Here is a 13329-nt window from a genome sequence, read left to right as displayed (position 1 = left end):
CACACAGTTGGATCGAAACAATAGATTTTTCAGTCTGACTCGACCTTTTTCCTTTTTTCTATTTCCTTTTTCCACGTTGGATTCTCCAGTGGTACGCGAACTCCGTTCCGTAGGTTTCGAACGAGCCTAACCATCCAGAAAACGTTTTTCCGGTGCCAGATTTTTTCCTTTTTGTTTTGTTTCGTTCCTTCCTTTTTTCTTTTTTTTTTTCGCTCGTTTTAAGCCGGTATTCAACGAGGGTAGCTGGACGCGGGTATACGCGAACTCAGCTTAAATGGCCTAACCAGTTTCACCCAGAAAATGTTTTTCATGTAACGGCCTGGCGGAAGTTGGACTTGGACGGACTTAATTGGGTTTTGTTCCACGCCCTTCGATCGGTCGACCGGCTGCCACGACTTTTGCCCTCTCTCATCGGTTCGTGACGAGTGCCAGAGCAACGTATCCGCGTTTTCCACGCGTTCTCCATCGGGATTTTCCCCGTTGTTCGGCTATCGATCCCCTACTTCCTTCTCCTCTCCTCCCAACTGCCCTTCCTTTTCTGGGAACACCGACAGACTGCCTGCACTCTCTTTCCCTTGCCTCCTATAACTACTACTCTATCCGCGAATATGTGTGGATGTGTTCGCCCTGCCGAAAATCGACTCTTACGAAAGCACTCCCCCAGGACGATTTTATGGGTTTTTACTTTTTTAACCTACATTTCCTATGCCAACGATAGAAACGCGGATTAATCTCGACCGATTCGATAGGAATTCCGGCGCGCAACTTTCAAGGAATCCACCTTAAACGAGAATCAACTTAGAATTGCGTCTTGCAAAAGTCTTTTGAAATTATTATTAGGATGATGGGATCCGAAAGGGATTTATTTGATTTAGCACCTGAATAATGTAAGATCCATAAATCAGACGAAGTCGCTGGTTAATTTTATTGTTTCTCGTTTCCATCATGATAATACGTGTTCTCAAAAATGCATGAGCGTTCCAGTTCGCGCACTGGTGGTGGTCAATTAGTTCGGATAATGGAGTCTCTGTATTACTAATTCGTAGCTAAATTGGATTTACGGAGAACCAAAAATTCTTTCTTTCGTCGACGCTTTGTCTTCGTTTATCCTATTGAACGTAATTGCATTTTTTTCCATCAAGATTTCTTCGCTCGTTCAATTATCGATCGGTTTCATCCCTTGTCTTTCGCCCTTGTCACCGATGCTTTCATGGAAAGCGTAACGGAAGAAACTTCGACTTGGACAGAGACATGTCGGTCTCGTGGGACGATTTTGCAAGTGTATCTATCGCACCCTTCGACGGGATCCTTGAAGCACACCCTTTCCTAACCACCTTCGGGGAAAGTCTTCCTTTCTTTCTTCCTTCTTGTATCTTCTTTGATCGGTCTAGCGTATGCTGCACGGCTTTTAAATAAAAACCGTCGAGAAATAAAAGCTTGTTCGACGTGGCATGTAAAGTGTGCTTCGCCTCTTCCAATTCGCGCCCGAACGATTCAACGACACGCGTTCGAATCGTTTTACCGAAGAGCTTGGAAAATTGGTTACTAATACGCGGGGGTAAACTGGGGGCGGAAAGTAACACATCCTCTTTAAAACACGGTTAAAAAAACTGTTACAATTACAACAAAACTCTTCATATCAAAATCTTATATGTATAGTTACCTGACATTATCCAAGTTATTAATAAAACATGGAGACCGGAGAAAGCGGGTCGGTTGTAACACAAATTTAACTGTACAAAACTAAAATTTAAATAATAAACGAAATAAATTTAAATTTGTAACCAATTATTTGATATCGTAATCGTAGTAAATATAGGAATCATTTTGGCTTCCTGGGCCTAATGCTTACATTCAATAAATTGCACCCATTTTTCATTTGGTATATTCACGGTGTAAGGTTCCATTTAAAGAAGAAAGTAACATTCTTTATCTGCTTGATCATTAAAAACTTTATAACCGACCCCAGCTGCTAATGTTACAATCGACCCCGTCTGTTTTCAACTTAAATTATAAATTTTGACGAATGTGTTTCATAAAATTGCTAAGTAACGATCAATATTACTAAAAAAAAGATCAAATGAAAGATTAAGAAAACGAACAAGCACGTAATTACAAAGGGAGTATTTTAAATCAGTAAGATCACTTGAAGGTATCGAAACGTTAGTCTTTATTATACACGTCTATTCCAAATATCATTTTTCATTACATATCCAAAATTTATGTTAATATCTATTCAATGTTTTGAGATATTTGACCCGTTACTACTGTAGAATGCCGGCGAAAAAATGATTTCGTCTCGGGAACCGTCTACTAAACTCATCAGTGGGTTCTAGGCCCGTGACGGACCGCTTGCGAGAAAGGATAGAGTTACACGTGCGACACCTTGCGGCCATCACGGGAAAGAGGCCCAACGCGCCTGGGGCGCGATAGTCCGCTTGTAACTCCCACACTACCGACCCCGCTCTATGTGTTTTATATCAATTATTCTTTACACCAAGTTCCTGCAAGAAATTGGTTGCCCCCACGCTATTTCATCTATTGTGTGTTGTAAAATGGATTTCGAAAAAGATTTCATACTTTTGACTGATGGTGTACGTGATATCAGGAGATTACGAGAGACAGCCATGGGGGATTAAGTTTTTTTATCTGCAGAAAATGTACAGTGAAGTTATAACGAGAAGTCGTTACGGTTACTCGGCCGTCAGCAAAAGCTTCCCGTCCTCCTTTTTGTTTTCGTTAATATTTCATTGGTCGCGTCCGATTGTCCATTATTCTCTCGCATCGCTGACCGTTCCAACCGAATAACGTTTAAAGGCGAGCACGTAGCAAAGGATCGTACACATATACGCGATGCACACGTATTTGTAGATAGGGTTGGCATCGTACAAACGCGTCGAAATCTGGCCACGATGCACTCCCGGTTACTCGCACACGACCAATCATGCGCCTAGGAATTAGGGGTTCGATGTACGCTCTGGCTACTTTTAATTCAGCAAATTAATGAACACCGTCAACGTCGGCGACGTCGCAACGACTGCCGCATACAGATAACTACAGGGAAAATTTGCCGAACAGGCACCACCGGTGTTCGGATAACGTCGTTATCCTGTCGCTGGTTCCAAACTTTCTGTGGAAAAATCGACCATGATTTTTCATTCGTATCGTTGGCACAAAATTGATTGTCCTGTAGCGGCGTTTCCTTTTATTTCCATTCAAAAGTTCCATTTGAAAACGTAAGTGAAAGAAATATAACTATAAAGTTCGTGATTCTAAATTACACACATTTGTCTTTGATGTTTCGTATACATTTTTTAATAAAGGTTTTACGTTGTTCAACGAATGGCACAGTTACTGTCGGTTACTGAAAATAAAAATACAGAATTTTCATTCAAATTGATCGTACGTTACGCGCAGCGCAACATTTTTCACGATCGTAATAATCGTTAAAAATATTAGCGATCGTTTATTTAGCGTGGCGTAAAATTTCACGTGTCTCGACCGATCCCCATGGTATTTGATAATTTTACCGTGCGCGAAGGAATAATTTAAACGCGGCTTGATTGCACCGGATAATCTTTTTTCCCTCTGAAATGAAAACGCCGATGGAAATCATCAGCGCGTAGGAACGTCGATGGGAGCCTTTATTAAATAAACACGGCGTTTTGATGTTACCCAACGGGAGGGAGGTCATCTTTCCGCGAACATTCGCAAAACTTTGTATACGAGAGGAACGTAACGAGGTGATCGTTAGCCACACGTTTATTACGCTCTCTCAGCGCCCTTGCGCAAATAAAGCGTGCTAAAATCCATGCTAGTGCAAATTGAAATTCCACTGAAATTCGGGTCAAGAAACGTGTACATATCACCGAACGATCCGAAGAAAGAGCAAGCAACGTTACGTTTCATGTTTTGCTTACATTCGAATACCGCATTCATAATCTATCCTTTCGTACGACTGCAAGTCCTTTGTGTTCCCTTAATAAGAAACGATCGTTAGTTCTTCAACTCTTTGAGGCACGGAATTTTAAACAATAAAAAGACCCATGTTGCACAGAAATTTTATTCTTATAAAATATAACAAATTAAGTTCATTTTAATTAATAGAGAAATAGAAAGTTGAAAAGAATATTTAATGAATGAATGACTTAATTAAGACATAAACAGCCCCACCCATTAATCAATGGTATCGATTAAAACCCATTGGTGAACACAGTGAGCTGTTGAAGTAGACGGGTCTGACCGTAAACCTCTGTGTCAAGTAATTTTAATTTCTCGAGCTGGTACAAAAAACATTCCATCATTCATATTTACGTATCAAAAAGGTCGGACATTTTTAGCTTCAAAGAGTTAATCGATGGTCGACGCCGTTTTCGAAAAAAAAAAAACAAAAAAAAATCTATTGTTCCTCGAACAAATAACGAACTCTAGCATCCCTTTTTCTCGTTGCAGATTGGCGGCGCTGCAGTAGAATCGACGAGATACCAACGACGCCGAGGACGTCGGCGTGATCGTGTCGCGGGGGTGGCGGGGTTGAAAATCGACGCTTGCCCGGTGTCTCCTGCGTGTACCGCGTCCCTTCTCTCCTCTCGATTTCCTTCCCCTTTTTCCATCCAGTGGCCCTTATCCCTCGTACCGGCGGCGCCTCTTGCTCCAATCCACGTGCATAAGAGATATACGTAGGTGTGCGTGTACCAGAGGCGCGCAAGTGGTACGCACACGCGACTCGCCGCGGTCCTGTTCCCGATATACGTGCGTGAATCGCGATTGCGCGCTACGACTCTCCGTGCGGCGACTGGCGCGCAGTCTGGTGGGGGGACGCGTCACCTGTCGGGGTGCTGCGCGCCGCCAGTGTATCGGCGACCGTCCTTGGGTGCGGGTCGTGTCGTTTGCGTGGTCCCTTTATCGGACAAGTGAGACTGTTACAGTGTATCGAGAGAGAGAGAGACACACGCATGCACACACACGTTTTCACGTACGTACACGTGTTCGCCGAGTCGTTGTCCTACCTCTTACGCGTATATACTCCCACGTAGAGACACGCGTTTTCTCTCTCGCTTCCAACGTTCGCCGCTTTTTTCTTCCGCTTCTTTTCGCCGGGTTTTCGAACACGTCGAGGTGCGTGCCCGCACGCCAGCTTCGGTGCCGTGGATGTGCGCGGTCAGGAAGCCGGTTGTCCGCAAGGAAACATGCGTGAGCAGAGCTGGAGGAGAACGACTGCGACAACGACGAGGAACACGCTGCACGTGACTGCGGCACCCTCGCACGTTCTACTGCAGTGAGTGGAGCGATAGGGAGGGAAAAGAGAGTGTGATAGAAACACGTCCTTTCTCCTTCCGTTTTCACGTCGAGGTCTGTGCTTGACGGGGAATAAAAATAGAAATAAAAAATAAAGAGTGCCGGTGATTGGTGCGATTATTTCGTGGAGTTAACCCGAGGTTCTTTCTTTGCGTGATCCGCTCTCGGAGAAGACTACGAATCCTGGCACGTTTTCGGCGTCGCTCGAACCAGCTGAGAGAAGATGAGGCGTACCATCTTGGATACGAGGATGCACCCGGTGTTATCCTGCTGGTGCGTCGTCGCCACCGTCAGCCTCGTACTTGCAGCGTGGCAGGAAAACATCAGGCCGAAGATGTACGTCCAGCTGGGTGAGTGTAACATGTTTATTCATTGCATGATGCTACATACCTCTTGGGTCTGTTGCGTGGTGTTTCTTGTCCGCGAAACAAGGTCGACGGCCGAGCGATGCTGGCAGAAACATAACAACCGCGAATCTCTGCTCGAAACTTTTCAACGTACAGAGTATATATAGATTAACGAGACACTTATTCTACTCGAGTCTTTATTTAGAAACGTTTATTCTCGTTTTATGGATCGATCGCGAACGGTACTCGTCGATTAGATAAGGGTAGAAATTATTCACAAGATAGAGTACCATTCTACTTTTCTATTTTCTCGCTTAACACTGCTGGAATATTCGAAGAACAATGTGGAACGGAAGTTGCACGGGGTGCAGGGTCATGGACCTTCCCCCCGCTCGATATTATTTCACCCTTAGGGGAGCTATGTGTGCAACTTGGTGACTGTAAACCCTAATAAGAGACAACTTCCCCTTACATCGATACTAGGAAAGAATATATAAAGCTATCGACCATACTGTGTCCCGTTTAAATGATTAAATCGAGCTTCGTGGAAAAACTCGAGCTTCGCGTTTCGCAAACGCGTATCGATTATCTATGGTTCGCGATCCGCGTTGGAATGTAAAGGCAGTAAATATTTTGAAGCACTTGCTCGCTACAAATCAATCTTTAACGACTCCCGTGGTAGTCGACGCGTTAATTACGTTGCCTCTCGTTTTCCTTTGTCTGCTAAAAGAAACGCTAGTCGGAGCGTGACAAATTAAAATGTACCGACGCGATGAGAGAATTAACGATTGATCGGTGGTATCTTGGATGGGAGGGATTGCGAAAGATTTCGCTGATACGATGCGCTGTTGTCAAGGCCGTGGTGTATCGAGAAGAGGAGAATCGCGAATGGGTACAAAGTGGCCCACATTCGTGCCACTCGACCTTAACGGCACCCTGCGCGTTTCGTAGCCCCGGCCCAACATCCATCATTCTTTCTGGCGATGCTTGGATATTTTAGCGAAATAAATTGCCACGAAGCGAGTGCATCGTTCCATCGCATGCCTCGTGACACACATAGTGTGCTCGCCGTGTAAAAAGCTTCGTGACTCGAGAGGATCGAATGATAGACTAGGGCCTACTCGCTAAGCGTTTCTCTCTCCGGTATTCTACTTCACCTATGGAATTTTCAGCTGTTCAAACGCGTTCTTTCTATTTTCAAGACGTTCTGATAAAAACAGAAAAGTATGAAAAATATGGACAAGAAGCACCACCTGTGTAAGAAATATTAATGATATTTTAACGAGGTGTAGACATTTAGGTAGATGATTAGGTAATTACAAATTTCGTTTCTATATTATTTTCCAATATCGGTGGAAACAGGAGTCGTGACATAAAATTGAAATTACACGAAGCACGTGTTATTAATACGCCAGTGCCGTTGCGGGAACGGTACTGTTTTGCTCACCGAGCCAGAATTTCTGCTAATTCTACGGCAGGGAAAACCACCACGGTGCAGAGTCGAAATTGTAATCACCGGGAAATGCATATTGCCGTTATGGGGGGCATATCGCCACGAGACAGAGGGAGGGAGACTTTTCCCTTCTCTTTGCTGACGGTGCATTTTCCACGGTTGTTTATTGCGATTCCACCGCCCGCTAACGCTTACTTTTATTTGGTCCGGACTTGGAGAGATACGGCAATATCGTTAGCCAATTACCTGCCAATTAAATCCTCTTTACGCTGGCTCTCGGAGAGTCACTCGTTTTAACCTTTTCATTTCCACTTCTCTTGTGTGATGTTCGCAAAACGATCGTTAAAACTTTCACAATAATTTGCTATTTGTTTCTCGATGCTGTAACTCGTTGCTTTATCAACGTCAGTAGTCACACGCTGAGAAACTTTTTCATTTTACCGATTATCAGTCTTTATCCCAAATCAGCTTTCGTGCACGCGAATGCTTCCGCGCTGTAATCGATCGATCGAAGATTGGAACGGCGACGGTTTCAGGCCAACGATTTCCCTTTTATCCGTAACAAGTAACGCTCGTCGAGATGGCCGATTTCGAGCTCGAACGCGTTCCGCTCGGCGCCGCGGTTTCGATTTTTAAACTCGTCGCGTCCCCGCTGGCGCCGCGCTATTCGACGCTTGATTTACGATGTTCGAAAAGCTCGCAGATATTTTAGGTATTTTTTTTATTTTTTTTTTTTTTTTTTCAACTGAAAGTCAGTACGTGGACGATCGTCAACGCCACTCATGAAGTACACGATTCGACGTCGAATTCGTTTGAAATATCGCCGTTCGTCGATGGTTTTTACGTGACCAGGCCAACGGTCCGGAAAGATATAATAAATTTGCTCGTTTATGTAAATCGAAAGAGAGAAATATGATCGATGGATGAAAATCGAATATTAATCACGAAAATTAAAACGTCAAAACTCGATGATATTCGAAGGATCGCGAGAGTACGCCATGTACTATTATACGTCACGATACCGTTCTGAACATTTGTTAGTCCGAGTCAACATTAATTTTCCTTTATCACGAATTTATAATTAGCCGAGTTCCGTGCAAAATCATTCCAACCAGCAGGGTATTCATGCCTTGGGCGAGTACGACCTCAAAGGGTTAACCTTCTCAAAATGTAAATCACGACCCTTGGCGATAAATAAGCGTAACGATGCCGATCGATCGGTTGACGTTCGCTCGCGATGGAGCACGAGATTTTTCGGCGTGGCTGAACCGTTTTAACGATGAAATTCACGTGCCCCTCCCACGTACGCGACAGGAATGTATATATATATATATCGGGGCTGTAGCGAACAGAATGGTAATGTTTGTAAGAAACGTTATCGACCAACGAGACAAAAATCAAAGTCATCTTTGGCACGCAAATAATTCGACAGGAGATGGAATTTTAATTAACGCGTTCACCCCTCTGTCACTTATATCACGGGTGATTGCATCGTGAATTTGACAATTTCTTAATTAGTCAGGTATTTGGAAAAGTAATGCCGTCGCGGGATATGGCTACTGCTATTGCCCAACGAGACGATGGATTTCCAACTGGTCCGCCGGATGCACTCGCGTTACATTGCTTGATCGATCGGCCGATACATCGTTTACGCGTTTATGCGAGCATCGCGGTATTAAAAGACATCGTGCGGGATTCGGTGCGGTTGATAATAGCACCGGTTACCAGTTCATTACTACATTGCAGCCGAATGCGAGCGTCGGATCGGAATATGGGCTGTAGCGGCCAGTTAATCCATATTACGGTAACTTTATCTGGCAGCGAGGAATACCGCAGCGGACCAATCACAGCGCGACCCTCCCCTTCGACCGATGAGGATACATTATGATTAGTTTCAGCAGCACTGTGTACGCGACCCCGGCACGTATAACCTGACCGACCTCGGTTCTAACCACTGGCTAAAATTACTGGGAATCGTGTCAATTGACTCTGCCACCTGCCTGAGAACCCGTGAAACGTTATTCTACTTTTGAAACCTTCACCTGGCTGCTCCTCGATAAACAAATAGAGAATAGGGGAAAGCAAAGATCATTACCCTTTGCGGTACGTTTGCAAAAATTGTCGTATTTCCTTTATTCGATTCTTCTTCAAACATTTACGAGTGGGTGATAACAAACTGGTGGCATTTAAAGAAGTAGGCACTCCCCATGTACAATGTACACCCCATCGTGGATGAATCGACGTCTGGTTACACGAAAGCCCTCCCTTATAGATGGAATTTTAATACAGGCTGAATAACGCGAATCCAGCAAGTATTAATGCCAAACAATTGGCGTAGGTGTAGAAGCTCGCGAGGCTGGAAATGATTGATTCGATAGGAGACGAGGGGTAGCCGGGTCGGCCCTTTTTAAGATTTCTCTTTGAGGATCGTTCGCGTGTACATACCGCTCCCGCATTTTTTGTGAACCTCGAGTGGTGTACTCGACGATAGAATAAGTAGCGTACTGGCATTGCCGAGAGGGGTTCATGAATCTTTTGTCGAGTTGAGATTCCCCCTTTCGCTATACTCGATCCCGGGGAAAAAGCAAAAGGTCAAAAGCGGCAGGCTCGGTCGGGGAAAGGAAGCGGTTTTCTTCGTTCGAGTGTACAAGGCAAAAGTGTCCCCTTATCGTCGGTGTTGACTCGAGGTAGGCGATTGCCTTCGCGAAAACTTGGAATGGAATTGCTTTCGCGTCGTTTCTCAACGATTCTTCGCCCGGCACGATTAGTTGCCGATTTTATTATCCTCTCGACCGATTCTTTTTTAATATCAAGACTCGAAGGTGATCGGGAAAAGTTGTATCGACTCGTCGCCCGCCCCGACGCGGCGATCCCTCCAAAACGAACTTCTGAACAGTTTCGACGCGTTAATATAATTTCCTCGTCCGTTTCGAGCTCGTCCTCTCGATTCTATTACCGCTGCATGGAGCTCGTTTTATCGTACCGGTGGTAATTAGATCGGAAGCGATGGCTCGTGCCTAATTATTCGCGTGTCCTTAACCTACAAATTAAAAGGCCCCCGTCTGGAAGGCGACGGAGTGTCGATAACCAGGGAACCCGGGAAAGGAGTTTAACGAGACGGTTAACGTAGTTCGTTTTTCTTTCTTTCTCCTATGACGCATCGAGTCATCGTCGCACGATAAAGCTATAGGAGGAGCTGTGAAAAGCCGTCTATTTTCCTTCTCGAAGCCATCTTCCGCGTCATTGGATCGAATGATAAAATTAAATGGTGTCGTGGATCGTCCGATGATCCTCACCTTCGCAAAAGTTAACTGACCTGTCTTTGCTTTCGATCGCTTTATTTCATCACCCTTTATTCTGTATATTCAGAGTTTAAATTAAAATTTGATTTACCCTGCCGCATTTGGACGCGATAAAACAAGGGGTTAAAACTTGCCTCCTTTTTTTTTTCTTCTTTTCATTCGACCGTCGTTGACATTCATCATATTCTGCTCTTTCCTCGACGCTGGTCGTCCGTGCGTCGCACGATGCGACGACCCGATCTTTTCCTCCTCGATTTGTCCGCTACAGAAATTGGTTTATCGACGGATAAGTATGAATAATTCAAACCGGACGATTCACAGTCCAATCAATTTGGGTTCAAAAGCAGCAGTAGCAGCAGGGTAGAGGCTGCCGTAGTCCTGGGGAGAGAAACTCACCCTCGAACGGGGTGGAACGAAAGGGCCATTAGTAGTACGGTCTAGTTTAATGCGAAGGTCGCTGCGCACTCGCCAATCAAATCTAACCACCCTCCAAGTAAATAGAACAATATCTCAGTGAAATAAAAAGACGTAATTGATGTAAGATGCATTGCTACTATTACAGAATACTCGATTCCGTTTCGTTCTTAAGAAACACGACAGTAAAATTTGAAAAAGTGTCGAATTGCAGGCGTTTCACACTTTTACCCCACGAATTTATTCCGTTGTTTACCGCGTAATGTGGTGGAACAGCAAAGTATGGTTTATGTCGTAAACAAGTCTTCTTCATCGATCGTTTATAGAGTCGATTCTCGTACGGGGATTATCAGGTTGTTGTTTCTCTAGAAAATATCCGCGATACGGAAAACTCGATGAAGCGAATTGCATCGTCGGAGCAAGAGAAAACGTATCTCTGGAACTTACGTGGCAAAGGGAGTTTGCCGCGAAAGAATCGACGTTTTCAAATTGAATCAGCATCGCTTCGAATCGATTCAGTCCATCAAAGATCGGGGGGAGGGGGGAAAAAAATTTCTCGGCGAATAAACGTACCGGATGCATCTTTCGCGTTTCTTTGCAACGAATTAGAGCGTGTGGAGGTATTAAGAGGAAGGCGAAACGATGCCATCGAGGATGAAATTGGAAAGATTAAGAGTAGAGAGAAACTAAGTAGAAAAGATAGAAGGAAGAAAGAAAGAAAAAAAAGAGGAAAATGGAGAAAAACGTACGTGACATCTCGTCGCTTGGAGAACAAGTTTCGCAAACTCGATTACACTGGTTTTTCTCCATTGTTGATTTTTCCTCGCGATTTTTCTCTGACGTAATTGCTGAATGTACGCTCGCCGTTGCCTTTTCTCTTTCCGCTTGTGCAGCGGGATATACAGATCGGTTGACACGCTTCTTTAGTTTCGCAGACTTTTGCTCGACTCGTTCTTAATCGAGTTTCGAAGTGAATTTTTCATTGACCGTGCGACCTTCTTGCGGGATTGTACACGGTTTTTCTTCAAAGTACCCGGAGATTTCTGGCGATGATATAATCTTTTTGGTGATTAAAATCTTGTAGTTTGAAGCGTATCGAGAGGCACGCAAACAGGCAGATCGAATCTTTGAAAAGGAGGAATGGTCGAATAGCGTCCTGTTTGTGAGGACCGGTCGAACCTCAGACAGCGTGGTTATCAGGCAACTTCCGGTCTGCATCGCGAAAGCACGGTGCTTGGTATTAGTAGTCTCAGTAGGTTGTAACTTACGCCAATCCGTAGCAATTTGCGGTTTAATCGAGCGTATCTGGTGGATCAATACGAGTGGCTGGTCCACCTTCCATCTCGTCTCGTTTCTCTTTCCATTGCGTTTCTAAACTTGCAGCTTCTGTCTAGTCGGTTCGATGCTTTTCCCTTCGCCGCGCACTGTCCACCGCCTTTTCCTCTTCCTTCTTTCTATCCAACTTCCCTTTCGTACTCCCTCTTCGAAGATATCGTTAAAAGATCTTTAAAAGCTTTTCCATCGGTCGCTAGGTGAAAAGTTTACGCGAAATAACGACGATTATCGTCGTCTACCGTTCGATCGATGAATTTTATTCCCGCATCGAACCAACCGCCCTACAAATACGTTTCTCTCCTCCAAGTCAAATCGTGGTGCATCTCATCGAAGCAAGGCTGGGTAGAGGAAAATTCGTTGAACAGATTTTTCGAGTTTTTGTCTTGAAATCGAAAGGGCTTATCGAATTTTTTCTATTTATACGTTAATTAGGGAATGGAAGCGGTTTTAAGAGGTTATTGAACGGTTAAATTGGTAAATTTTGAGGGAACATTTTGGTTACGTAGTTGAATGATATCGTCGTTAACCCCGTGTCTCACACAAGGTAAAATTATGCTCGGTAGGAAGGTATTTATTGGATAATAATTTTTCCATTACGATTTCCTACGGACCGTTAATGGAACTCTCCCATTAACCCGGAAAGAGCTTGCTGTGCGCGCTCCATGGGTAGTCTTGGTCTGCGAATTTCATGGAAATTTCATAGAAAACCGCAACCCGCGTATTACGGTAATTAACTTCGACAGCGCCGAAAATCGTTCCCCGGTTTGTCGTAAATTTAAGAGATCCTCTAAAATGAGCCTGTTCGAATGCCGCATACGTTGGGGAATAATTGCCAGAATTATGTAACACCATAGATAATTGCATTTGAAAGAAACTTTTAGCGATTTTCAAAATTACCTCATTTCCCAAAGATTAGCTCGTTAAGTACGCGTAATCCTTGTATAATACAGAGGTTTGTTTTTCCAAAAATCGTTATAGTAAAATATAGATACAGATTATACAATACTTTTTCTATAAATTTCGATCGTAATCGAATAAAAAGTTCTGTCAGGTTTCGTTGATAACGATTATCAGTGAAGTAAAATATGGTCGAGGCTGTCCAGCGGTCATTGCCGCAGAGCAGTGACTCGTGTCCTGCGAGATCGATCGGTCTCTCGAGTATCCCACAGGATGCGACACC

At 44.2% G+C, this 13329-nt stretch overlaps 1 protein-coding gene across 2 annotated transcripts in view; it reads left to right on the top strand.

Annotated features, from left to right (window-relative positions):
* Sema1a (semaphorin 1a) overlaps nucleotides 1–13329 on the top strand; it is a 145495-nt gene that overhangs the window by 24326 nt on the left and 107840 nt on the right. The window contains exons 2-3 of one of the 2 annotated variants that reach the window (XM_034317200.2): nucleotides 4453–5278; nucleotides 5472–5648. In XM_034317200.2, the coding sequence (XP_034173091.1) occupies nucleotides 5522–5648 (127 nt within the window). In that variant the 5' untranslated portion in view covers nucleotides 4453–5278; nucleotides 5472–5521. Of the gene's footprint in view, nucleotides 1–4452; nucleotides 5649–13329 lie in introns of both variants that reach the window. The other variant, XM_034317201.2, reaches the window with a different exon arrangement.

The sequence above is a fragment of the Osmia lignaria genome, chromosome 16, assembly GCF_051020975.1.
Source record: "Osmia lignaria lignaria isolate PbOS001 chromosome 16, iyOsmLign1, whole genome shotgun sequence".
In the NCBI taxonomy this organism is placed as follows: Eukaryota; Metazoa; Arthropoda; class Insecta; order Hymenoptera; family Megachilidae; genus Osmia; species Osmia lignaria.
The sequence above is the reverse complement of the archived record's forward strand: the minus strand, read 5'-3'. Positions and strand labels throughout refer to the sequence as shown.